Here is a 27,918-nt window from a genome sequence, read left to right as displayed (position 1 = left end):
AAACATCTCATTAGTGTCTCATAGTTAAAATCAAGATCCAAGTTCATCATCCAATTGTTCCATATTCCTATATTCGTTACACTGCCTTTTCAAATGCCTGCTCGGACAACCAGGTCTTCATGAACGGCTAACAGGGAGGGGGCTGATCTAATGTCTGTAGGAAGGGCGTTCCCTAGCTGAGAGGCCACCACTGAGAATGCCCTGTCTCTCATCCTCGGCAAACGCTCTTATGACGCAGGCGGAATCGAGAGCAGGACCTCCCCAGACGATCTTAACGTCCTAGCTGGTTCATAGGAGGAGATGCCAAGGGGATTTTGTCCAAACATGATTGTGGTGATAGTGGTGATCATTGTATGTATTCAAGTGGACTCCGGCTTGAATAGCTCCTAACACACATCATTGGATTTTTTTCAGCACTATTTCTTCAAAGGAAATTTACTGTCTCCTTCCTCCAAGATTGAAAGAGTGGCCACCATCTTTTAAAAGAGTGTTAACCTCTGATATTTTATGTTTCATGAAGGTTTTTGTGCAAATTATCTATAGAATTCCACCAACATTACATGCATTAAACCAGAAGTGACCCCTTTTAACTTCAATAGACAGAATCCCCCAGTGAGTGTGATCAATATTAACATTTTAAACCTGCTTGCAGGAGAGATGGTGAGCATTAGTCAAGGAGGTAGTGAAGTCTTCCTTCTCAACATTCCCTCCCCCCACCCAAAAAAAGATATATGTGTTAGTAAAGGTAAAGGTTTCACCTTGACATTAAATCTAGTCATGTCCAACTCTGGGGTATGAGTCCATCTCCATTTTTAAGCCAGCATTGTCCGTAGAAACCTCCAAGGTCATGTGACTGACATGATTGCATAAAGCGCCACTACCTTCCTGCCAGAGCAGTAAGTATTGATTTACTCACATTTGCATGTTTTCGAAATGCTAGGTTGACAGAAGCTGGGGCTAACAGCAGGTTCTCACCCCACTCTCCAGATTTGAACCGCCAACCTTTGAGTCTGCAAGTTCAGCAGCTCAGCGGTTTAACCCGCTGCGCTACCAGGGGCCCCTTAGGCTTGTGCATTCCAGCTGAACTGTGATCTATTTCTGCTCTCTAAATTTCAATGGATCCGCGGATCCATTTTTGTGCAACTCCTGAAAACGGGTGTACACCCAAAAAGCCATTTTCAGTCCTCAGGCAAAAAATGCGGCAAGATCCAGGTCATTGCTGGTAATGGGGAGCCTATGAAGCCTCCCCTTCCCATCATTTTTAGTGCTATCTCAATGAAAAGCCACACTTTTCATATGCATTGACAACTATGTCCAAATCCCCAAGGACTGGGGGCTTGTAATCATTGTCCCCATCTACAAAAAGAAAGAAAGATGGCCCTGGAAACTACAGACCAATCAGCCTCCTCAATACAATCAGTATGTTATATGCAAGACATCTTCAATGGATACTCCAAGACTGGCTGGAACAAGAAAGCATACTTGCTGAAGAGCAAGCTGGATTCAGGGAAGGTTGATCCACCATAGACCAATGTCTGGTATTGCAACATCTTGTTGAAAAATACTCCTCCCAAAACATATCCTCACTGTATGTCGACTCAATTGACTTTAAAGCAGACTTCGACTCCATCTCCCAAGTCAAACTATGGGAAAAACTGGAGAGCTCTACAGTTGATAGCCAACTACTTCACCTAATACACCTATTTCATGAAGGGACTTCACAGAGGCAGTTGGAACGGGAAAACTTGGTAAGCAAGGCTGCATCCTGGCCCCTCTACTATTTAACTTTTACATCAACTCTATGGTGGACCATTTTCACAACAAGGATTTCCACCCCGCCCTGCCCCCCAAAACTGACAGGAAGACATATTTCCACCTTACTTTATGTAGATGACGCAGCTGTACTCTCAAGAACACCCATTGGCCTTAAAAGAGCAATGAGAGCACTAACACAATAGTGAAAAGCAGATCAGCTCCAACTTAGTTACAATAAAACCAAAATCATGGCTTTTGCCAAAATACTCAAGAGTCACAGTTGCAGCATAGACAGACATAAAATCGAGTAGTTCCCGTGTTTCAAATACTTGGGTAGTCTTCCAATCAACCAGTAGCAGAGAAGCCCACGGAGATCACATAGCCCACGCTGCACAGAGGAGCTCAATTGCCATTTTAAAATATCTTAAGTCAAGAGGGGGCCACTTCACACCTGCAGCACTTAAACTATTTGAAACTAAGTAACAAGCACAAGTCCTGTATGTTGCCCAGCTAGGGCCCTTTTCCACTAGAGCTGGTACAAAGTTTCTGAGATCGGCCCTGCAAGTACCAAAATGCATTTCCAGTGCTGTCCTGTGACTGGAGACAGGTTTCATAAGAATGGAGGCCAGGATATGGGTGGTCATACTTATCTACTGGCTCAGAGTATCCCATGCTCCCCTTGGTCTTGTTCCTTTAACCATGGAATATGACTTCCAGTCCACATGGAAACAGTCTATAGCAACTAAAATCTCATCACTGGGCTTCTCCCCAGGGTTGCTACTCAGTATGGAATACGATCAAGCCAAAGCACTTGTCAAACAACATATCATAGACACAGAGCACCAAATGGATCTAGATCCGACCCGAACCTTCATTGTCAACAAAGACAATAGATATCTTGCCTCCCCTCTGGCATACTTAACAAATCTAGAGGTTCTTAATAATTGGAGGTCCTTCACCCTGGCTCGATGTCACGCCTTTCCATCAGCTGTAGTCGAGAGTCTATTCCAGAAGATCGTATTTCCAAAAAGACACTGTCCTTGTGACTCGGGTCACACAGAAACCAACTGATGTTACCAACTTGCAGCTTCTAATATCTTGAGGGCCACTCTATTTAAATAATACTTTGTATGATTCAGAATTACTGGAAATGACTGTGATGATCATCTGGAATTATTTATGCAACCAAGAGCTTACCAGCAGGTTTCAGATCTCTTTGGCAGTCCTTACTGCTCCTCGGTCTTAGATGCAAGAGCGCTCTTTTCAGAATGTCTAGTGATTCTATCACAATAGCTCTTTGTTTCCTTGCGTTCTAAGCAAGAGCCTTTGACCTGCTTTAGTAATTTGACTCCACTATTCCAAGATTCAGTCTGAAATATTCAAATATATTTTATACATCTTTGGGATATCAAGCTGTTTGCATTATAGAATTAACCACAAAGAATTCAGTGGTACATTTTAATTCCTGCCAGCCAAGTTGGACCAACCTCCTTTATTCTGCAGCCCTGATAAATTATTTAAAAGAGAGGCCAATGTTTTTTTTCTAAAATCTCTGTTTTTACTCAGCCCAGTGAGGCAAGGGTCACTTCTTTGTGGTGCAAAGGTTCCTCTTTCTTTTTTTATTTTTACTACCCAAGGTCTTCTGACTAGAAAAAAGATTAGAACATGAATCTTGGAGAAACATGTTTTTTTTTTCAGTTGACTGTAATAAAATCCCCCTTCTAAAAGAAAGAAAGAAAGAAAGAAAGAAAGAAATGATTACAGTAAAGCTAAAATACCCTGAAACATACCTTCAAACATTTCACAAAGTAAAACCACAATAATAATACTAATAATAATAATAATAAGAAGAAGAAGAAGAAGAAGAAGATATGAGGATTTAAAGATCGAACTGCAAAGACTGGCACAAGCCAATCAAGATGGTCCCGGTGGTGTAGGCCTGGGCAATGCATGGTTCTAAAGTACTTACAAAACTAAAGTTCTGGGGGTGAAAATTTCAGAACTCTAACAAAACTCTCAATATTTCATTATAAATGGCAGTTCCTAAGTAGTTCTGTCATAAAAATCACCAATAATGAAATAATAATTAAATTTTGAAAGTTTTGTTAGAGTTCTGAAATTTTCACCACCAGAACTTTAGTTTTGTAAGTACTTTAGAACCATTTAGAACCATGCATTGCCCAGGCCTAGTGATTGGCACACTGATGCAGTGCCTAAAGACCTTGGCCTGCACTTAAACACAATTGGCGCTGACAAAATTACCATCTGCCAGCTGCAAAAGGCCACTTTATTGGGATTTTTAGGGTTTTACAGAAAGTAGACAGGGTGGGCAGTAGTCTAAAACCATGACATGTGAGGCCAAGCAACATTAAAGGTAGGTCAAGTTGGCAAAGAAACAACATATAGTTTGTTTCTTTCCTGAGCCTATTGTGAATGACAAGATTCTGTCTCTTCCTGTCATCTCCACCTGAAAGTTGAATGCGAATTACTTTTGCACTGTCAGTCCAATCTGTAGCAATGTAGTAAATGGAGTACAAAAAAGAGTAAGGGTCCAGGTTACCTACAAGATTGCCTTCTGTACAATCCGCTTCGAACAGTGAAGTTCTCTGGGGGCATCTGCTCCAACCTGCCAGAACCCAACTGGCAACTGTCACTCGAAGGACCTTTTTATCGGCCGCCCCAAAACTGTGGAATGACCTGCTGGAAAAGCTCCAACAGCTAGATCAGCTGTCGCAATTTAAGACACAAGTGAAGACCTATCTCTTCTGGCAGGCCAACACAGACATCTGGTGTGAGGGAATTGGCTGTCTGAAAGGATGTTGCCCAGGAGACACCTGGATGCTTTGATGCTTTACCATGCTTATGGGAGGCTTCTCTCATGTCCCTGCATGGGGAGCTGGAGCTGACAGAGGGAGCTCATTCGCACTCTCGCCATATTCGAACCTCTGACCTGTTGGTCTTCGGTCCTGCCAGCACAAGGGTTTAACCCATTTCACCATTGCAGTTTCTCAAGTTGCTCCTGACTCACACACACACACACAAACCCTTGCATCTTATGTTTAATCTTTGTTTTGTGTATTGAATATGTATTTTGAGGAAATATGTTTAATATGTGTATTTTAATATGTGTTTTTACATGAATGTGTGTTTTAACAATGTTGTAACCCACCTCGAGCCATGAGGAGAAGCGAGCAAGAAATAAAAATTATTAATTAATTAATTAATTAAAATATTGCTATGAATTAAAAGAGCTGAAGGGAATGATGATAGACAAGCTATTAACAGCAGCTAGATTATTAATAGCAAAATAGCAAAATTGGAAAGGGGAAATGATGGTACAAACTGATGAATGGTATAAAGAAGTCTGGAGAATGGCATAAACAAACATCAAATTTAAAAGTAAAGAAGGGACTATGGAAAATCAATGACTTTGAAAGTCTGAAGAAGATTTTTAGAAAAAAAGTATTGGGAAAAGAAGATGGGAATTTACCTCCACGTGAAGAACTGAACTTTTGGTGGGATTTTAGAAGAAGAGATGGCTCTGGAGAAGGGGAGCACAAGGATGAGAGAGAATAAAGGAGGGGGAAATGTACAATCATAAGATGGGTGAACTTATGTCACACACACACACACACATATTGTAAAAAAATAAATTAAGAAAAAGGAAAATATGCTGAAAAAGGATCAGGACTGCCTGTATCAAATTAGAATGGTTGAAAATCATGCTGAAAGCATCAGATATTGTTTGGTTTTGGAAGCTTAGAAGGCCCAGGTCTGGTTAGTTCTTGAAAGAGAGACTGCTAAGGTTATGTATGCTATACTCATATCAGATTATGTATGTTATATTTGAAGAAATGTGGGGTTGAGTGTGCAGGAACCATGTGGAAGTAGAAAAACCGCCAACATATCTGGACGTGTGGCAAAGCATTGTAGAGCCAGGGAGGTTGGTTTTGAAGAAATAGGGGTGCAAAACAGCAGAAATCCATTTCAAATTTCATATTGAAATTTGGATGGTCCCTGCTTCCAATCCGAATTCCAGAAGTTTTGTTATTAATTTGTTAGTTTTGTTCGATTGATGGCAATGGTGAAATCTTAGAGGCTCATTTCTTTGTCATTTTATGGCTATCAGGATGAAACTTGCTACAATTGTAGCACACGTTTACCACTGTTGCGCACATTTATGGCTGTAAGTCTGCCAAGTTTCAAAATGGTTCCATCATCCAATGATTTTTCGGAAAGTTTTTACAAATAACTTTAAAAAACAAAACAAAAGAGGTAAGCTTTTAATGGCAGAACATGAGAATGGCAGAACATGAGAAGAGCATCATTCTTGCCAAGTTTAAGAAAGATGCAGTCATCCACTGATTTTTAGGATTTTTTTTTTCAATTTAAGCACTTTGGACGAGTCACAGAGGATTGAACATTTCTCAGCCTCAGAAGACTGACTTTAAAAAAAAACAGCTATCAGGATGAAACTTGCCACACTTGTAGGACACACTTATTACTGTAAGTTTGTAGGATCTTTAATTTTAGTTTTTAAGATTTTTTTTTTCAATTACAGCCTTTTGAGTTGAGTTGAAGTAGATGGCTTAAGGGGAAACTTTAGAGCAGTGGTTCTCAACCTGTGGGTCCCCAGGTGTTTTGGCTTACAATTCCCAGAAATTCAGTATACCAGCTGTTTGGATTTCTGGGAGCTGAAGGCCAAAATATCTGGGGACCCATGGGTTGAGAACCATTGTCTTAGAGGCTGCAAAAAGGAATCGAACCTTCAATACATGGGTTCAATTCCTATGAATTAGGTAAGCATGCATAAAAATGCAAGTACCTTTTTGTTCTATTTATAGTAAACTGAGGAACAGTTATGAACAAAATGCTCAATTAATGAAACTGCTGGGTTGTTGTAGTTTTTTCCGGGCTATATGGCCATGTTCTAGAGGAATTTTCTCCTGACGTTTCACCTGGATCTATGGCAAGCATCCTCAGAGGTAGTGAGGTCTGTTGGAAGTAGGAAAAATGGGTTTATATATCTGTGGAATGACCAGGATAAGACAAAGGACTTTTGTCTGCTGGAGCTAGGTGTGAATGTTTCAACTGACCACCCTGATTAGCATTTAATGGCTTGGAAGTGCCTGGGGGAATCTTTAGTTGAGAGGTGATTTGATGTGCCTGATTGTTTACTCTCTGTTGTTTTGCTGTTGTAATTTTTGAGTTTTTTAATACTGGTAGCCAGATTTTGTTCATTTTCATGGTTTCTTCCTTTCTGTTGAAATTGTCCACATGCTTGTGGATTTCAATGGCTTCTCTGTGTAGTCTGACATGGTGGTTGTGAGAGTGGTCCAGCATTTCTGTGTTCTCAAATAATATGCTGTGTCCAGGTTGGTTCACACGAATCAAGGAACATGAAAGGCACTGCAGACTACTCCAACCAGAGAAGTCAGCCATAGCAGAGCACCTGATGAACCAACCTGGACAAAGCATTTCATTTGCATTTAAATAGGGGGGGGGGGGGGAGGAAGAAATGGGAGAGGATGAAGGAAGGCAAGGCTCCAGCTTCCACTCTCTGCAGTACACCATTTATTCTTTCTCTGGATGTCTTCATGAGATCCTTAAAGTAGATTCAACAGAGCAAAAGAAGGATAGGACAGCAGTTGTAGACAGGCTTTGGGGAGCTGGCATCACCATGAAGGAGACATGTGTATAAAGGAAACCATGGTACCAATTCTCCTGACACAAAGATACATTGCATTTTTTTAGTTAGCAACGACTCTAGAACATGCAGTCTTCATTCTGTTTCTCTACGCTGATGCAATGCAATCCTGTGGGCAACCACCAGAAGTGGCTTTGTGACATTTGATGGCATCTGGGGACCCACAGGTTGAGAACCAGTGCTTTAGAGGCTCATTTTTCTGTCATTTTCATGAAACTTGGGACATTTCTAGAACACATTTACAATTGTAAGTCTGTCACATTTCATGACATTTCGCTCATCCACTGATCTTTTGGAAATTTTAAAAGTTTTTAGAAATAACATTTTTAAAAAACCAAAAAAGGTATCCTTTTGATTTTCCGCGCAGTGGCAGAACATGATTAGGGCATCATTTGTGCCAAGTTTCAGAATGTTTCACTCCTGCACTGATTTTTAGGGTCATATATATATATATATATATATATATATATATATATATATACTCCTACTGAGAGGTGAAAACAACTCGCAGGAAAAAAATGGGAATTCTGGGATTTGAAGTCCAGGATAATGGAGAGGAAAATCATCCTGTGGTTGGATGAGGAAGACCATGTGATGCAGCAAATATGGCTGCGCTCAGCCCCATGACCCCAACGGGTCAGCCAATATTGCTTTAACTATGGGAAAAAATGGTCAGAATACAAACAAACCTAATGATTTTTTTCTCCAAAATTCCATGAGGAGGAAGGTGCTGTTTGATTCTGTTTTGGGTCTCTGGTGGCCTTCCAGCATTTTGTTTTGGAGGTTTGTATCTACAAATTGCTGAAATGGCCAAATTTGGCCAAATTCCTAATTGACTGCTGGGATTTCACACACCCCTATGAAGAATGTGCCTCGCAGCAGCCACCTTCAATAGCCTGGTGTCACAATGTACATATTCACATGGTGACCTCATGCATCACGAGGAAGAGGAGATGACTACTCACAACCACCATGTCTACATCCACACATCAGTCCCCTACCTTGGAAGAAAGGGGGATGAAAGATTGGGACCCCATTCCTCTAACAAGAATTCACACAACAGCCCTGTATCAAGGAAGGAAGGTGTGATCAACTAAAGGCAGCTACTGTGAAAGCAATAGGCAATGGTTGGCAATGCCAATTGCTGCTGCTGTGCCCTCCCAAAGTCTCAATCAAATGTGTGTCAGCCTTTGAGAGAGCACCGCAGTGGTAATGGATGTTGCCAAACATTTCCCAAAGTATTGGCTTTCTAGTTTCTGGAAATAGTTGGCAAGGGAATTTCTAAGCCCATGGAAAGCTCTAGCCACCTATAGTCTCTTTTTCAATTTTTCCCCTGAACTCTCTAAGACAGACCGCCTGTGCTTCCTGGAAGCTCTGGGGAGAGCAGAACAGTAGCAATGGACATCACCGAATGCTTCCCAAACCCTAAACATGTCAGACCAGGCTGTACAGGCAAGCCAAACTCAAATACATAATTTTTTTTAAAAAAAACACACATTCAATTTTCTTTGGTTTTACAATTGGAGTTTATTCTTGCTGATGAATGAAGAGAAACTCCACCTGGATGTCCAAGCAGCATGGTGAACTGAAAACATGTGGATTCAGTAAAGGCATGACTAATTGTTTAGTTGGTAAAATCCTGCAAGGGCATCGTTTACAAGAGGATCTTCAGCAGCAGGAGCCCATAGCAGAGTAGTAGGACGAGCTTGGGGGAGGCTGACCCATGAAGTACATCAGGTGTGCATTCAATTTTCGTAACAATGGCTTCTCCCAACATTGGAGACCGACTACTTGATAATGAAGCACAGACAGACTCAGTTGTACAGCCCTTCATGGTATATGCTGTCTCCTTTCCATCTGAATGTAAAAGAATCAGAGGAATGATCAAGAAAATCATTGTTGCCTAGTGATTTTATTAGTTTTGGTGTAACTCTGTGCAATAGCACATGGCATTCCCCCCACCCTCCCATTCCAGTCCACACCACATGAATGTAGTTAAAATACCAGAAAATTAGATATTTTTTTTAGAAAATACCTTTTTTAAAACTTAGTAGCAATTAGAACTACTGGTGTGCAGGCAAAACCGCACTATTTGAAGCATTGTTATGATTAGGGAGTGAGACAGCTTTATCTTTGTGGGCAGTACGTGTAAGCTGGAGTGTGATCCCTGGTCAAAGTGGTCCCTGGTCAAATGATCCCTGGTCAAAATAATCCCTGGTCAAAGTGGTTCCTGGTCAAGTGGTCCCTGGTCAAAGTGGTCCCTGGTCAAATGATCCCTGGTCAAAATAATCCCTGGTCAAAGTGGTTCCTGGTCAAGTGGTCCCTGGTCAAAGTGGTCCCTGGTCAAAGTAGTCCCTGGTCAAATGGTCTCTGTTCAAGTGGTCATTGGTAAAAGTGGTCCCTGCTCAAAGTGGTCCCTGGTCAAAGTAGTCCCTGGTCAAAGTGGTCCCTGGTCAAAGTGGTCCCTGGTCAAAGTGGTCCCTGGTCAAAGTGGTCTCTGGTCAAGTGGTCCCTGGTCAAGTGGCCAGTGGTCAAAGTGGTCCCTGATCAAGTGGTTCCTGGTCAAAGAGGTCCCTGGTCAAAGTGATCCCTGGTCAAAGAGGTTCATGGTCAAAGTGGTCTCTGGTCAAAGAGGTCGCTGATCAAGTGGTCCCTGGTCAAAAAAAAAGGTTGGGAACCACTGAGATAGGTAGGTAGGTAGGTAGGTAGGTAGGTAGATAGATAGAGATAGATGATCTGCTAGATTGTTATTTTGGAATTGTCCCTCTCTGATGGTGTCACTGGGTTCAGTTTGCACTCACACACCTGCATAATGCCACCACTATTGTTGACACCATTAACTTCCAGAGGTCCACTAAATTTGGTTGACATGCATCCTGCCCTAACCACAAAATAATTTCTCAAGAACAGAGTTCAGCAAGATCTTTTTTTTCTAGATTGATCTGGTATCCTGGAAATGAACCATGGATTGTTGTCTAGATTCAGTTTGCCTTACTATAGGCTTTACTATCTAAAGGTGAAGGGAGTTCCAGCCTAACAGATCTGGAAAACTAAAGTTTCCTATAGTGATTCTGGGGCTGTAAATGTTGCAAGTGCAAAGAAATTTGGCATTTAGCATGGTGCAGCCACTTTGGTTAAATGAAGTGCCTTTACATGTCTTTTGTAAGAGGGAAGAGTAGCAGTCTCCATCTATATCAGGACCCAGATAGCACTGTAGCTAAACCTAAGCTCACATAAAGAAATAAAATTTAAAAATAGAGGAGAAATCAATTGGCCATTGAATTAAACTTACCAATCTTTACTAATGTAGACACATCGAAACAGAAATGCTGTGATCCAAAACATGCCACAGTCTTGTTGCCACATTTTTCAAAAGCAGTGTAGCATGCAGGGCATACTTTCCCATTTAACACAAATTCTTTTGATGGTGCTGGAAGCATAGGATAGGGAAATGGATTTTCAGTCAGTTCAAATATTGGTGTAAGAAAAGATACAGCGCTCTATTTCTAAATAAGTTTTATAAATGACTAAAAAAATCAAATAATTTATAAAGATGGGGCAGGTATTAGTACAACAAGGTTCAACTTTGCTAATGAGTTAAAAAATTATACATTGGAATACAGTCATCTCTGAGTCTATAGCTTTATGTGCATAACTAGACACAGGGTTTTCTTGGCAAGATTTACTCAGAAGAGAACTTTCTTTTTGATGTAAACACTGACAGCATATAGACTGAATCCTATTAGTTCCAATTAGAGTAGATTCATTATCTCAATAGCATTTGCATACATGTTGACTTACCAGTCAACAATGATGATTTACCAGTCAACAATGTTGACTTATTTTATTTATTTATCATGTCAGGAGTGAACCAAACAATTGTATTGCATTAAAAAACAAACAAACAAACAAAACACAAAGTTTGCAAACGTGGTATTCAATTAAATGTTCTTTGTCCAGTAGCTGGCCACTTGGAATGCCTCTGGTGTTGCTGCAAGAAAGTCCTCCATTGTGCATGTGGCATGGCTCAAGTCGCATTGCAGTAAGTGGTCTGTGGTTTGCTCTTCTCCACACTTGCATGTCATGGATTCTACTTTGTAGCCCCATTTCTTACCAGTCAACATTGACTCTAGTTAGAAGTAATAAATAGGGCACAAACATTTGCCTCCTCTCTTCTCCTTCTCCATCTCCTTCATTTAAACAAGTATAAGCCACGACACTAAGGAACCCATCACACTAGAGAATTAATCCACTTTAAGTCCGGTTGCTGCCTCCTGCAGAATTCTGGGGTTTGTAGTTTAGGGAGGAGCCTTTAACAGCCTCACTAAACTATAAATGCCAGAATTCTGCAGGAGGCAGAAACCAAATTTAAAGTAGATTAATTCTCTAGTGTGATGAAGTATTAAGTAACCAAATAAACATTTTTTCTTTTTCTATGAGACATTGTTCCATGAGATGTGATTCCTTGGGACACAGTGTCAAAGGAAATGTCTTAACACACTCAGCTTTTTAAAATTATGTACAGGATTTGTGGGAACCCTGAGCAATAATCTTAGCAACATTAAATGTTTTTTTATTTTATTTCAGGATGTTATTATGCTTTGTGTGATTTTTGTCTTGCATGTTATGTTAAATACGCTTTGATTTGTATTGTATTATGTTGTGAGCTGCTTTGTGTCCAGTTGGGGAGAAAAGTGGGATATACAAGGGTATTCAGAAAGTAAGGTTACAAGGCACATGGCTCTTGCAGGGAATTTTCTTGGGGGAAGTTGGCATCATTGCTGTGTAGCAGGAAGCCAGAAGAAGCAAACGAGCAGTGCCAGTCATCAGTAGCTCATTGACTGGCGTTGTGTTGAAGGTTAGAGAAGAGCATCCTCACTCTGTTTCCCTTCTGTCTGTCTCCTTCATGACAATGTGTGTCCGCACACCACTCATGCAACACAAGAGTAGTTGATTTCATTTGGTTGGAATGTTTTAAGCCACCCCTCTCACAGCCCCGACCTTGCACCCAGTGACTATCATCAGTTCACTCAATTGAAGGAGCACCTGGGTGGAAAACACTTTTCTGACAATGAGGAGTTGGAAATCGAAGTGACGAACTGGCTGAAAAAGGTGGCAGGAGACTTCTATGATACAGGCATCAAAAACACATTGCAAGGATGACAAAATGTATTGAACTGAATGGTGATTATGTGGAAAAATAATGTAATACATATGCTACATTCCATATAAATTATATTAAAATATGTTCATTCTTAGTATTAAAAATATCTTGTAACCTTATTTTCCAGATATCCCTCGTAAATAAAGATTTATTGTTGTTGTTGTTGTTATTATCTGCATTTCTATACTGCTTTTCACACTCGTAGAGGTCTCAAAGTGGTTTACAACATAATAAATGGAAAATTCAATGCCTAACATATATATAAAAATATCACATATCTAAATCAATAACATATAACTGTAGATTAAAACCATTAAAACTATAAAAATATCAAACATAGACATAAGCATAAGCAGGAAACATATGATTCCTGCAATTAAGAATGTAAACCCCTTCTCTCCCCCCCCCCCCCCACTTCCCATCTCTCTCTCCATAGTGTTTCAGCCATTCTTTTTATACCCTCCCTGTTGTTGTTGTTGTTGTTGTTGTTGTTGTTGTTGTTGTCGTTGTAGCACATTGGAGCATACAGAGTACAATGTTCTATAGCAGTGGTTCTCAACCTGGGGTCCCCAGATGTTTTTGGCCTTCAACTCCCAGAGATCCTAACAGCTGGTAAACTGGCTGGGATTTCTGGGAGGTGTAGGCCAAAAACATCTGGGGACCCCAGGTTGAGAACCACTGTTCTATAGGCATAGGTCAATGTAGCACTTCTCCTTCCCCAGTAACCTCTCAAGTCCCAGGAGGCAATCTCATTGCCAGTAATTAGGAAGGAGTGGCACAACAGTGATTGAAACTGAAATTATTATCCAAGAGTTCTAGGAGAATGGCTCCAGAGCAGCAACTATTGGGACAAGTACTGCCCCTGGCTGCCTTTCCCCTCTCCCCTAGACCAGTAAATAGTCCCAAGACTACTCTGCAACTGTCTTGGCATGGAGGTTTCGGATGTTTGGTGAACAGTTAAGGATTAGCACAGATATTGTACATTGGCTGCTTAATTATGTCTACATAACAAAGAGAGATCTCCTGATCCAATCGCCATCCAGCCCACCTAAAGAACCAGCAACCAGATCAGGTAAAGAGGTCATTTCAATATCCAAGATAGAGGATGCTCCCCGCTCCCGCACTCTTGCCAGCAATTGAGACTGAAGAAAGAACTTGAAACTGGGATTCTGCTCCTGACTATCACTGCTTTGCTCACTGGTGTAAAGGAAGGTTGAAACAGCTATCCTCCTTGCACTCCAATCAGAAACGGAGCACCTTTGCTTGCTCGAACTTCTAGCTCAGGTGGCATTCATGTAGTTTTAACAATAGACTACACAGTAGTGGATCCATGACTCTAAATTAGAAAGCCATTAAGCCATACCTTCAGTAAAGAACACTAGCCTAGATTTTTATGCAACATCCAAAACCACACATACCATATGTACTCGAAGATAAGCTGACCTTTTCAGCCCCCCCCCCCTTTTTTTTTTGAGCTGAAAAAGCCTCCCTCGGCTTATAATGGGGTCAAGATCAAGGCCAGGCAGGGGAGTCTGGAGGCAATTGCTTGCAATACATGATATATTTCTCTCTCCTCTTCGCCTCCCTTGATAGTGTGTTTTCTTTTCTAGTCAAAAGGGAGGGAAGGGGGAGATATATTTCATGTCCTTCTTGTTTGTATGGTTCTCTTTCAAACCCATTCAATGTCCTGGCTTTTTGTGTGTGTATCTAAATGTATTATTATTATTATTATTATTATTATTATTATTATTATTATTATTAACACAACAAGATGAGTCCACAGCAGACAAAATCACTCTGCTGGCTGTTGTATTGGATCAAACGTCGGGCACTTAGAATCATAGAATCATAGAATCATAGAATCAAAGAGTTGGAAGAGACCTCATGGGCCATCCAGTCCAACCCCCTGCCAAGAAGCAGGAATATTGCATTCAAATCACCCCTGACAAATGGCCATCCAGCCTCTGTTTAAAAGCTTCCAAAGAAGGAGCCTCCACCACACTCCGGGGCAGAGAGTTCCACTGCTGAACGGCTCTCACAGTCAGGAAGTTCTTCCTAATGTTCAGATGGAATCTCCTCTCTTGTAGTTTGAAGCCATTGTTCCACGTCCTAGTCTCCAAGGAAGCAGAAAACAAGCTTGCTCCCTCCTCCCTGTGGCCTCCTCTCACATATTTATACATGGCTATCATATCTCCTCTCAGCCTTCTCTTCTTCAGGCTAAACATGCCCAGTTCCCTAAGCCGCTCCTCATAGGGCTTGTTCTCCAGACCCTTGATCATTTTAGTCGCCCTCCTCTGGACACATTCCAGCTTGTGAATATCTCTCTTGAATTGTGGTGCCCAGAATTGGACACAATATTCCAGATGTGGTCTAACCAAAGCAGAATAGAGGGGTAGCATTACTTCCTTAGATCTAGACACTATGCTCCTATTGATGCAGGCCAAAATCCCATTGGCTTTTTTTGCCGCCACATCACATTGTTGGCTCATGTTTAACTTGTTGTCCACGAGGACTCCAAGATCTTTTTCACACGTACTGCTCTCGAGCCAGGCGTCACCCATTCTGTATTTTTGCAGTGTCTATTTTGCAGTGTCTTCTCTAGTGTCTATGACTGTGTGATGTATCGGTGAATAATGTGTGCGGATCCCAGTAGGGTAGCCTTCTGCAGCTGGCAAATGGTAATTTTGTCAGCGCCGATTGTGTTTAAGTGCAGGCCAAGGTCTTTAGGCACAGCACCCAGTGTGCCGATCACCACTGGGACCACCTTTACTGGTTTGTGTCAGAGTCTTTGCAGTTCGATCTTTAAATCCTCATATCGTGTCAGCTTTTCCAGTTGTTTCTCTTCAATTCTGCTGTCACCTGGGATGGCAACATACTTTGTTTTTTAACATGATCGTGAGGTCAGGAGTATTGTACTCCAAAACTCTGTCAGTTTGAATTATTATTATTATTATTATTATTATTATTATTATTATGTTATTGTTAATGCTATATTGTTTTTTCTTGACCCTACGTTTCCACTTACAGAACTAGTTTACTGTTTTTCTTTGAAATGAGGTAAATATTCAAAAACATTTAACCTACTGATGCCTCAATTAATGTAATTTTTCTATTTTTATTTACCCGTAGCCGCTGCATTTCCCACCCTCAGTTTATACTCAAGTCAATAAGTTTTACCAGTTTTTTGTGGTAAAATTATGAGCCTTGATTTATATTCAGGTTGGCTTACACTCAAGTATATACGGTATTTATTCATTACACCTTTATGTGTGCTTGGAATCTGTTTAGAATCTTTTGGGCTGCAGATGAAAAACTAAGAGAAACAGGGAATTGCAAGCGGGGAAAACCTGAGACAGTATGTTTACCTGAAGGAAAAGTATGTCTGCATTGTTGTCCTTTGCAACAGACCAAACTCGTCATGTAGGTTGTTTCATTTCCCATGTTCAGCACAACCATAGGAGTACCACACATGTCCAGATTTCCACAGCTTTTAACAGTGTTGGCAGACGTGTTTCCATCTGTGGTGGGGAGAAAGAAAGAATGACTTCTTTTCTGTGGCTTGCAAAGCATTTGTTGTTAAATTGAAATGGTTTGTCAAAATGATGTTCTCTAGCCTTGTGCTTTCTGCAGGATATCTGTCAATAATGAGTGAGCCATGAGGTGTTAGAGCAAAGGAAGAGGTGAGCCACCTCTCCACACAAGTCAACATTGACACTGAAATACAACACCGCCTAATCTCTGTGAGTGCAGCATTTTTTCCGAATGAAGCAGAGAGTGTCTGAGGACTGGGACATCTGTAAGGAGACCAAGGTGCTTGTTTGTAAAGCTATTGTCTTCCCAACTCTGCTATACACCTGCGAAACGTGGACTGTCTAAAGACATCACACTCCTGGAATGATTCCATCAGCGTTGCCTCCAAAAAAAACCCCTGCAAATCTCTTGGGAAGACAGGCAGACAAATGTCAGCGTGCTGGAAGAAGCAAAGACCACCAGCATTGAAGGGATGCTCCTACGCCATCAACTCTGCTGGACTGGCCACGTTGTCCAAATGCCCGATCACCATCTCCCAAAGCAGTTAGTGTACACTCAAGAACATGAAATGTAATGTTGGCAGACAGGAAAAGAGATTTAAAGATGGACTTAACGCCAACCTTAAAAACTGTGGCATCGACACCAAGAACTGGGAAGCCCTGGCCCTTGAGCACTCTAAATGGAGGTCAACCATGACTAGCAGTGGTACAGAATTCAAAGAGGCACAAATGGAGTCCAAAGGGGAGAAACGTGCCAAGAGGAAGGTGTGTCAAACCAACCCTGACCGGGACTGTCTTCCACCTGGAAACTGTGGGAGAACATCATGTGGGTCAAGAATAGGGCTCCACAGCCACCTACGGACCCACTGCCAAGGCACTAGACTTGGAGGACCATCATCCTTGGCCTATCAGGGATTGCCTAAGTCTCCTAAATGTATCCTGTCCAGTATGAATGAATGTAGGAGTTGATGCCTTAGAGATATAATTCTTGACTATGTTTTTCCCAAAAGAAAGAGTAAGTCATTATATTTGTTTTTTCTCACTGCAAAAAAGTCTCAAAAAACTGTGGAGTTGTCAAAGAGAATTGAGGCAGAGATCCTGCTTCTGATTGACAGAGTTTAAGGGTGGAAACACCCTTCTCCTTGGCACTATCTACCACTTAAAGAAATACTATGTTTGTTTGTTGTTAACTGCCTTCTGATAAAGTAAGTTGGAAATGGGTAGAGCCATGGTTTATTAAGGATACATTTGTAGCTAAGTAGGCAGAATAGAATATGGCCCATTATTTTTCTATGCAGATAATATTTCTACCCCAATTTTCTGAGCAAAACAGCCATTTGCAAAAGTCTCAAAATATGAAGATCCTTATCAGTCCAGGATAATTCTCAAAAACTAAGACACATTTTTTTCTACAAGTTTTCAAATCTTTAAAATATTTTCCTATCCCTAGCATGGGAGGACATTCAGCATCAATTGAACTCCAGCTCCCATCACCATTAGCCCTCAAAGCAAATGGTAAGGGCTCTTTGGGAGACACAGTCCACTTTCTAGAGGTTGACAGATGCCCATTTTCAAATTAAAAGCTTTCACTCCCAGCTCAGTTAGATATAGAAGTTGATGAGGGATGGGAGGGATATCAGATGTTTAACTTCTCCTTATCCAATTTTGATAGCAATATATTTCCATTGAAATTACACTGAACACCTTATTGATCCTGTTGATATTAGTTCTCCTTTCCATTACACAGTGTAGTCTGCAAAACTGCAACTTGATGCAAAAGTTGCAGAGCACAGTTGACACATGCAGCCACATGCAACAATTTGCTCTAATGAACATTAATGCAGAATTTCAGTTGATATATAACAGAGAATATTCATCTTACTTAGTGCTTATACTGTACTATAGGTTAAGTCCATCCTTCCAGATTTTCAGCCATTTCCATTCCCACAGTAGGTTATCATGACTGAGTTATTGATCTGCACACAATCTGCATCATACTTACCTATAGTGCTTTTAACCACTGCATAGATACACACATCTTTATCGGAAGGGCAATGCTCCCAATTACCAGAACAGGTGACATCTTCACTTTCACAAACTTCACAGTCTAAGGATGCAACTAGTAAGTGAAAGAATAGTAAAACAATAGAAAAATCAAGCACATTCTTTTGGGGGAAGTTGTGAATGTATTGTAAGTGTAGTGAGTCCTCCACATCCATGGGGGATTGGGCCTGGAACCCTCTGTGAATACCGACAAAATGCAAATGCTTTGGTTCCGACTAAATATGGTATGGGTAACAACAGAGGTGGAGAGCCTGTAAGTTAGCTGTGTCTTCCTCCAGGCAGTTCCCAGAAACAACAGAGTGCTACTTGTGTATCCAAGCAGCTTCTGCAGGGACATTGTGAGCAGCGGCAAAGCTCCACGGTGGGTTGAATCGACAGATCATTAGACCATGAATACTGCAATCTCACTATCCCTGAAAGGAGCTCTCCAGGGTGCTGAATCTGTTTTATAAGCCTCATCCACACAGGCACTAAACTCCAGTTTGAGGCCAAGTGTCCTGAAAACATTTCCTCCCTGGGTGATCTCTGACATGGATTCAACCAGAAATAGCATAATAAAATGACTCACCAGAAATCCAATTTCCAGCTATAAAATTTGCAGAATGCATCTTGTACCTAAACTCTAAACCAAGCAAGGGAAAGATCCAAATCCAAAATACAGAGAGCAAATGCAAATAGAGCTGAAGTTGGAGCCGGTGGATTAAAATGACAGCTGCACTGTGTAGCTGGAAGGGAAAGAAATGCCTCTCCTTCATCCCAGTAATGAAAGCACAGTGTTCCCATGGGGACACTAGCCTTTACAGCCTTTTACAGCACCTGAAGCAAGCGCTGGGGAAGCTGTTTGTTTCTTGGAGGAGGTAAGAAACAAATAATACACAACTTGATTTTTATTAAGCCAGGATAATAATTATAGCAATCTGGTGGCTCTGTGTGGACTTCTTTGCAGCTTGCGGCTAATTCGTATGGTGCCTACGTAGGCACTTCAGAGTGAACTGGAGCTCTATAATCCACATTCTGACCTGGATTAATTGCTTATGTGAAAGGGTCAATAAACCATGTTTACCAACTCCAACAGCTATTTCAAAGTCTGGACTGAAACCTATTTATTATTTATTTATTTAAAACATTTATACCCTGTCCTTCTCAACCTCCACGGAGGGACTCAGAATGGCTTCCAAATAATCAACAATTTGATGCCAAGCATAATATAGAACACATAATAAATACATCCACAAAATTAAAATAATTATAAATATACATTAAGATCCCACTCACCAGATTAAAATCACCAGAATTAAAACCTAGAGTGAATGTCCAGCTGGCATTGAAGATTGATTTTCCCCTGCTATCATGGAAAAATAGCAAAACAGGAAAATGTCACCTAATGCTATAGTTGCAATCCTCTCCTCCCTGTTTTTTCCCCCAAGGAAATTCACATTATTCTCACTTTTTGTCCACCATCAAGCCAAGCTTATATTATTTCTCCCAATTCAAATGGAAAAGTTTTTCAAATTATTAGAAAATTTTCATATTGGGTTGTTGTAAGTTTTTCAGGCTGTATGACCATGTTCCAGGAGCATTCTCTAATGATGTTTCGCCTGCATTTATGGAAGGCATCCTCAGAGGTTGTGAGGTCAGGAGAGAATGCTTCTGGAACATGGTCATACAGTCTGAAAAACTTACAACATTCCAGCCATGAATGCCTTCAACAATATAATTTTCATATTGTCTTTCATCTTGTACCCATGCCAGTCCCATGACATCTACGTAGATTGGGCACTTTTCTCTCCATGGAACAAATCTACAATTATTTTCTACCACTTCCTCCTTACCTGTGGCTATCAGTACAAAGAAAAGAAAGAGTTTCAGGACAATGTTGAAGAGGACATGCATGGTGATGGTCATAGGAATTCCAATGTGGATGAGCTAGTGCAGAATTTCTCTCATTGGTGTATCAAAGCCTGTGGCTCCCTGTGCCTGCTATAGTGTGGAAAAGATGGATTGAGATGAGTTTTTCCATTCCCACTGACTTCATAAGACTGCAACTCAGCTTCAGCCAGTTCTATTGATTAATAGCAGATTAAGGATAGAGAAAAGGAGTTGCATCATCAAAAAGAATGTTATGAATTTGATATCAAATGAGAATCAGATATAGACTTATATTTATAGTTTTGGATATTCACCCCCTCCCCGGTGCCATCCCCACTACCTATCTGTAGACCGCCTTCGGATGTTCTCATGGGTTGAGTTGAGTTTTAATAACTACTTGTATGTCATTTTTAGCTTAGATTTTAAAATTTGTTGAAGTTTGAAGTATATAACCCCTTGAGTTTGATGTGGATGTGCAGGACTGGGTCGCCCTGTTATGATCTGGTCAATGACCGTAATTTATTTATTTATTTATCATGTCATCCGCAACCAGAACATTGCATTACATTTCTAACAGAACAAAACAAACAAACAGATAAAAAATGACCGTAATAAAGTTTACTTACTTACTATTGTTAGGATATGGCAGCTTCTAGCTTAGGGTGCATCTACATGCATCACAAATGATGATGTTGATGTGGAATGGAGTAGTTCAGATCGGTGTCACTGGAGTCTGCATGGCCAGATACCAATCTGGTTTGGGAGCTGATAGTGGCTGCACTGAAGGCTCCCAAGCCAGACTGTTGGTTAGATGGTAACTGCACAACTCAGCAAGACTGGAATCAATTCAGTATCACTAGATCACCACCCTTACCTTGCTCTATCATTCTGATCTCTGTACTGACCACTGGGCACAAAAATGGCACTAGTCACCACTCGGTGGCTGTAATGATAGTAGTCAGAATGGCAAAGCAATTATGTGAGGGAAAGGGTGGGGGAGCAATAGTACTATCATCATTAAGCATCACCAGTGCTATTTTGTGTCTGATGGACATCTCAAAGGCCAGAATGATGGCACAAGGTTGGTGACATCCCCTATCTCTGGGCTGCCAAAGTTGGGGAAAAGTGGGATGGTGGTGTAAAAAGCCACAGCTGCTTCCTGAATAGGATTTGTCACAACTGTTTACATGGATCTAATTCATGATTTACTCTTAAATTCAGGGCAACCCACCACTTTTGTTAATGTGATTCACGGCTCAGATTCAAGACATCATGTGGCAGCCGTGGAGCTGATTAGACCCTCTTCAGAATAAAGGGTCTGTGTAGATGGACCCTTAGATGCTTTTCAAAGGAGGTTGAGCCAATTCATGACTGATATATGTATCAAAGATTACTATTATGATAATCATAATGTGCACACAATCTCCAAGAAGTAATATACTTTTGAATATCAGCTGCTGTGGACGGCTTGGAAAGTCTATTGCTTTCATGTCCCACTTTGGGGCTTCCCTTGGGCAACTGGTTGACCACTATGGCAAAGAGGATGCCAAATGGTTCTACTTCCTCTCCTCCTACATTTTTAAACCATAGGTCTAACCTTGACAAATTGAGGAGGTTTTTTTTTTTCATTCTCAGAAACTTAGGGTATTCTCTTTGCCACTTGGGAGATGCTATCCAGATTAGTTTATAGCCCATTCTTAGATATTCATTTTGAGAGAATTCTCCCCAACATCTTCCAAATCCACCACTTATATTCACATTTATATGGATGTCATCATCTTGATAGAATGAGACTGAAGACAATAGTTGCCCTTAAACTCATGCCCCAAAGAATTCCAATAACTGTAACTCAGGATTCTAGGAATCTAGGAATCTATTTCTCTTAAAGTGAAACTACAATCACTCCTCCACTTTTATGGGTGCCAGTGAAAAATATAAATATTTCTAGACAGCTGAACCATATTCAACATACACACACTAAGTATATCTATACTGGCAGAATGGTTGTATGAAAGTTAGTCAGAGAGAAGGGGATTTTGAAGAGATTGTCCAGCTAGGAATATGAAGAGATAAGGTGTGATGGAATCCTGGGAGTTATATTGTAAGGAGTCTTTCATCATCTTTGCCAAATAGTGTTGGCACTTCAACAAACTACAGCTCCCAGGATTCCACAGCATTCAGCCCTGGTGTCCAACTGCATTCATTCTATAGTAAAACTAGCTGTGCCCGCCACGCGTTGCTATGGCCAGCCTTTCCACCCTCTTTCTCTCCTTCTTTCTTTTTATCCTCCCTTCCCTTTTCTTTCCCTTCCTCTTTCTCCCCATTCTTCCTTCTCCACCTATTCTTGGGCTGCAACTCCCAGCAGTCCTCATGATCAATCTATCTACCTAGTTACTAGCTATCTCTACCTAATCTTTCTATCTGGAGGATTGCTGAGAGTTGCAGTCCAGGAATAGGAAATTGGAAATATGCAGGGATTGGGATGCTCTCAGAGAAATTCAAGGAGAAGAAAGCTTGCATTGTGGAAGCAGTGCATTTGGATCATCTTACAGCAGTGCATTTGAATCATCCTAAAGGGCCTGGTCTAGGGCATGCTGGAAGCTGTAGTCCAGAAGAGAATAGATATGCCATTGTGCGGGGGGTTTTGCCAGGGGAATTGTTTATGTGCATGAGCTATAGCATCTTTTTGCTTTTTTGGCTTTTAAAGTCCCTTCTGCTGTGTTTTTCAGTGTTTTTATGAGTGATGGTCACTCATTGGTCTGATAGGTGTATTGTGCCCAAATTTGGTGTCAATTTGTCCAGTGGTTTTTGAGTTATGTTAATCCCACAAACTAACATTACATTTTATTTATATAGGTGGTGTCCAACTGCATTCATTCTCCAGTAGCAGAGGGCCAGCAGCAGAAGAGGAAGCAGGAGGTGAGCCCTTCTTCGGAGGAATCTGGCTCTTGGAGTGTACTAGAAAGCTGAGTGTTTATTTGTTTCTTGTTTAAAGACTGGGTGCTTGGTTGCAAGGTGGTGTGTTTGCTTTTAAGACTTTGTGGTTCTGGTAGTTAGTGAGCTGATTACAGCTGTGCAAAACTTCATTTGGAAATCATTTGTTGGCTCTGTTTTGTAAGATTCACACATACGAAGCGATATTTACAAATGTGAGGAGTGGCCATACAAAAAACGTAAGATTCAAAACACTGACCTATGACTTTCGGATGAGTTATGTAAGTTTCATAAGTGGCTCCAGGTCTTCATCCAGGGTTTTATCATTTTATCTTGTCATTTGGCCCACTAATTGTGTTCAATTTTTCATTATGTTATTTTGCACTGTTTAATTTCTTCTTGTTACTTTATGTATTTTATTGTAATGTAATTTTTCGTTGTTTTGTATTTTATTTTGCTGTATTGTACTTTTGGGCTCGGCCTCATGTTAGCCACCCCGAGTCCCCTTGGGGAGATGGTGGTGGGGTATAAATAAAGATTTATTATTATTATTATTATTATTATTATTATTATTATTATTATTATTATTATGGCCAAGCCAGCAATAAGCTCCTTGGGCACATGGCCGGCCCAGAGAGAGAGGTAGACACCACACTCGCACTGAAACTACATTCTAGGAAATGTAGTTTAGGGCAGAGTCTTTTGAATTCTTTGCCACAAGGGTTCTCGCCTTCCCAATCTTCATTTCTCAGAATTCTGCTTACCGCCATGTCTGGCCTCCTCCTCCTCCTCCTCCTCTCTGAAAGTTTTGGTGGGGGAACTTTATCTCTAAAGGACTTTAGAGATAAAAAGGGATTGTTGGGAGTTGAATCAACTCTGTGAAGTAGAGAAAGTTGAGAGGCAGTAACTCCAAAGTTTACCTAGTAGGTTTGTTGTTGAATCAACTCTGTGAAGTAGGCAAAGTTGAGAGGGATAACTCCAAAGTTTACCTAGTAGGGTTGTTGTTGTTGTTGTTGTTGTTTCAAAGGCTGTATTGGCATCTGTTCGGGGTGGTTTGACTGTGCTTTTCCTGCCTGACAGAAGGGAGTTGGGCTGGATGGCCTCTGGTGTCAGATGGCTGGATGGCCATCTATCAGGGATACCTTGGCTTTTCCTGCATGGCAGGGCGTTGGAGTAGATGGCCCATATGTTGTCTTCCAACTCTAAGATTCTATGATTTGATAGTGTAGACATTCCCATGATGTGTTAAGATTCAGTTAGGATTTAAGTGTGCTAAATATATAGGGTGGGATTCTGTATTGCAATGATGGATTTGAAACCCAGATTTATGGATCCACAACTGATTCAAATTCATAAATATTGCATACATACTCACAATCGTGGCACTATTTCCACAATAGTAAAAGTTCACCACAATACCTTAATGACCACCAGCCACTGCATGCTACAGATGTCTGTTCTGAAACCTAAGAAGGTCTGTTCCCCTGTCAGCTGGGGTGCAGCACATTGGTGTTTCCATCATTCTGTCAACTGTTATCTCTAATGCAAAGGTAAATTGTGACTAGAATCCTTCTTTTTGTTGTCACACTGCAGATTGCTGGTAGTAAAAAGAGAGAAATGCCAGTCTGCTTCACTCAAATTGACAGTAGAGCAGATGTCCACCTCTCACAGTGGCTGTCCAGATGAACAGGATCTAGGATCTGGGCTATAATCTTTATTTGTTTGTGAAGTTTCATATTTTTATATTATGCACACATACCTATGAAATTGCTACAATGGTTCTAGGGGAGTAGTTGACTTCAGATAGTGGTTGTGATGGAAACAGTGATTCAGGGCTGGTACTGTCCATTGGAAGATATGAAGGAGTAAAGTCTCAAACAGAAACTACAAAGGGATTCAGAAGGTCCCTCTATATTGTGCCATAGCAGCAGGACAAGAAAGGCAATGAGTTAAACCCTTGTGCTGGCAGGACCGAAGACCAACAAGTCAGAGGTTCAAATCCGGGGACACTGCGGATGAGCTCCCTCTGTCAACTCCAGCTCCCCATGCAGGAACATGAGAGAAGCCTCCCACAAGGATGGTAAAACATCGAAACATCTGGGCATCTCCTGGGCAACATCCTTGCAGGCAGCCAATTCTCTCACACCAGAAGCGACTTGCAGTTTCTCAAGACACTCCTGACACAAAAAGGTAGGACAAGAGGTCCTGACATTTAGTGGCATTTAGTGGCAGGGGTTAAATAATTGGAGGTTCCCACAGTGGTGGGGCAAGTGGCAATCTGCTATTGCACTATAAGGTCTTGGCTGCCAGAATTTGGGAAGTGACAGAGAAGCATGTCTCCTGGCAGAGGAATCCACAAGAATTTAGAGTGGGGCTCTCATTATTATATAGGTTGAGTATGCCATATCAGACTTCTGGAGCTCTCCAAAATCCAAAATTATCCACATAGATAGTGAGACAGTGACACCTGTACTTACTGTTGACTCAGTATATGCAAACTTTGTCCATACACAGTTTTTAAATTGTGCATAAAAGTACCTCCATTGTGTACATGAAATATAAATGAATGTTGAGTTTGGATTAGGAACCTATCCCCAAGATATCTCAATATGTATATGCAATTATTAAGAAAAAACAAAATTGAAATATGGGACACTTCTGGTCCTAAACTTTGTAGAAACAGGATACTCAAACTGTAGTAATACTTGTTGTATTTTAGTGCTCTCTTTAATAATTTAATTCAGGTGTTTTGAAGGTAAGGGCGCTCCATGCAGTCACGCTGACGACATGACCTTGGAGGTGTCTATGGACAATGCCAGCTGTTCAGCTTAGAAATGGAGATGAGCACCAACCCCCAGAGTTGGACACGACTGGACTTAATGTCTGAGGAAAACCTTTACATTTACCTCAGGTGTTTTTCAGATCTGTTATTTGTATTACATTAAATTATCTTAAATTATATTATCTTAAATTAAATTAAATTATAGCTGATCCCCAACCCATCTAAAGCACAGACATGTGCCTTTCACCTCAAGAACAGAGAAGCATCCCGAGCTCTGAAGATCACCTGGGAAGGAATCCCACTGGAGCATTGCAGCGCACCCAAATACCTGGGAGTCACTCTGGACCGTGCTCTTACCTACAAGAAGCACTGCCTGAACATCAAGCAAAAAGTGGGTGCCAGAAACAATATCATATGAAAGCTGACTGGCACAACCTGGGGATCACAACCAGGTAGTGAAGACATCTGCCCTTGCGCTGTGCTACTCTGCTGCTGAGTATGCACGCCCAGTGTGGAACACATCTCACCACACTAAAACAGTGGATGTGGCTCTTAATGAGACATGCCGCATTATCATGGGGTGTCTGCGCCCTACACCACTGGAGAAATTACACTGCTTAGCTGGTATTGCACCACCTGACATCCGCCGGGAAGTAGCAGCCAATAGTGAAAGGACCAAGGCAGAGACATCTCCAGCTCATCCCCTGTTTGGGTATCAGCCAGCATGTCAATGACTTAAATTTAGACATAGTTTTCTAAGATCTACAGAGACACTCGCTGGAACACCTCAGCAAGCGAGAGTCCAAAAGTGGCAGGCTCAAACCCAGAACCTCAACCAATGGCTGATACCAAATGAGAGACTCCCCCCCCCTAGGCACACAGAGGACTGGGTGACTTGGAAGGCGCTGAACAGATTGTGCTCTGGCACCACGAGTTGCAGAGCCAACCTTCAGAAATGGGGCCACAAAGTGGAATCCTCGACATGCGAGTGTGGAGAAGAGCAAACCACTGACCACCTGCTGCAATGCAACCTGAGCCCTGCCACATGCACAATGGAGGACCTTCTTGCAGCAACACCAGAAGCACTCCAAGTGGCCAGATACTGGTCAAAGGACATTTAACCAACTACCAAACTCACAAGTTTTGTATTTTGTCTGTTTGTTTGCTTTGTTCTGTTAGAAATGTAATATAATGGACTGGTTGCCCTGACATGACAAATAAATATCTCTTACTATACTTCTGATTAGGTTTATTCTTGAATGGGGGCGGGGGGGGGGGGAAGCTTTGCTCCTGTCAGAAACCTAGGGAGAAGTGAAGACCAAACAAACAAATTCTCAAATCACATGAGAGAATACTATACAAACCCATTTACACTTTAGGATTCGACATATTCATGCTGTGGAAACTCTTCCTAGGCCCATTGAGGACTATCATCTGTATTCATCTTTAGATAGATGTCTTCACCTTGATGGAACACCACTGGACAATAGCTATCTTTAAATTCACATTGAAAAGGATTCCAGTAAATGTTACTTAGAGATTCTGATATTCCAGGATTTCACTTTTCATAAACTGAAATTATTTTTCATAGGGGAAAGTGAGTAAAAAACCATTCAGCCATCGGTCAGGCCTGATACCCAAGTTTAGGCAATTTTTGTCTAGGGATTGCCGAGATAGGACTATCCCAGACCTTGGAATGTCAGGGCCAAAGTGTGATGCAGGGGAAATAGAGATGTAAACCTTTATAACTTGCACTCTTTCAGACAAGAATATATATTACAGTTTTTTTCTTGCCATGATAAAATCACTCAAACCTGCAAAGCTCTTGAAGACTATTTGCAAGTCAAAACTCACTCTGCACACAATAATGCCTGGGTTTTTTTTTTTTCATAGTAAAGGTAAAGGTTTTCCCCTTGACATTAAGTCCAGTCGTGTCTGACTCTGGGGGTTGATGCTCATCTCCATTTCTAAGCCGAAGAGTCGGCATTGTCCATAGGCACCTCCAAGGTCATGTGGCCGGCATGACTGCATGGAGCGCTGTTACCTTCCTGCAGAAGCAGTACCTATTGATCTAATCACATTTGCATGTTTTCAAACTGCTAGGTTGGCAGAA

The 27,918-nt window shown here is 41.2% G+C and overlaps 1 protein-coding gene across 1 annotated transcript; it reads right to left on the bottom strand.

The window, feature by feature from the left end:
- Positions 1–9,116: 9,116 nt before the first annotated feature.
- LOC137097995 (phospholipase A2 inhibitor and Ly6/PLAUR domain-containing protein-like) lies at positions 9,117–20,125 on the bottom strand. Its single transcript, XM_067473611.1, has 5 exons — positions 20,053–20,125; positions 18,159–18,275; positions 15,992–16,144; positions 10,755–10,892; positions 9,117–9,319 (listed from the first exon to the last, which is right to left on the bottom strand). The coding sequence occupies exons 1-5, from the start codon at positions 20,123–20,125 to the stop codon at positions 9,117–9,119; spliced, it is 684 nt and encodes a 227-aa protein (XP_067329712.1).
- Between the last annotated feature and the right edge of the window lie 7,793 nt (positions 20,126–27,918).

Source organism: Anolis sagrei, chromosome X (assembly GCF_037176765.1).
Source record: "Anolis sagrei isolate rAnoSag1 chromosome X, rAnoSag1.mat, whole genome shotgun sequence".
NCBI lineage: Eukaryota > Metazoa > Chordata > Lepidosauria > Squamata > Dactyloidae > Anolis > Anolis sagrei.
The sequence above is the reverse complement of the archived record's forward strand: the minus strand, read 5'-3'. Positions and strand labels throughout refer to the sequence as shown.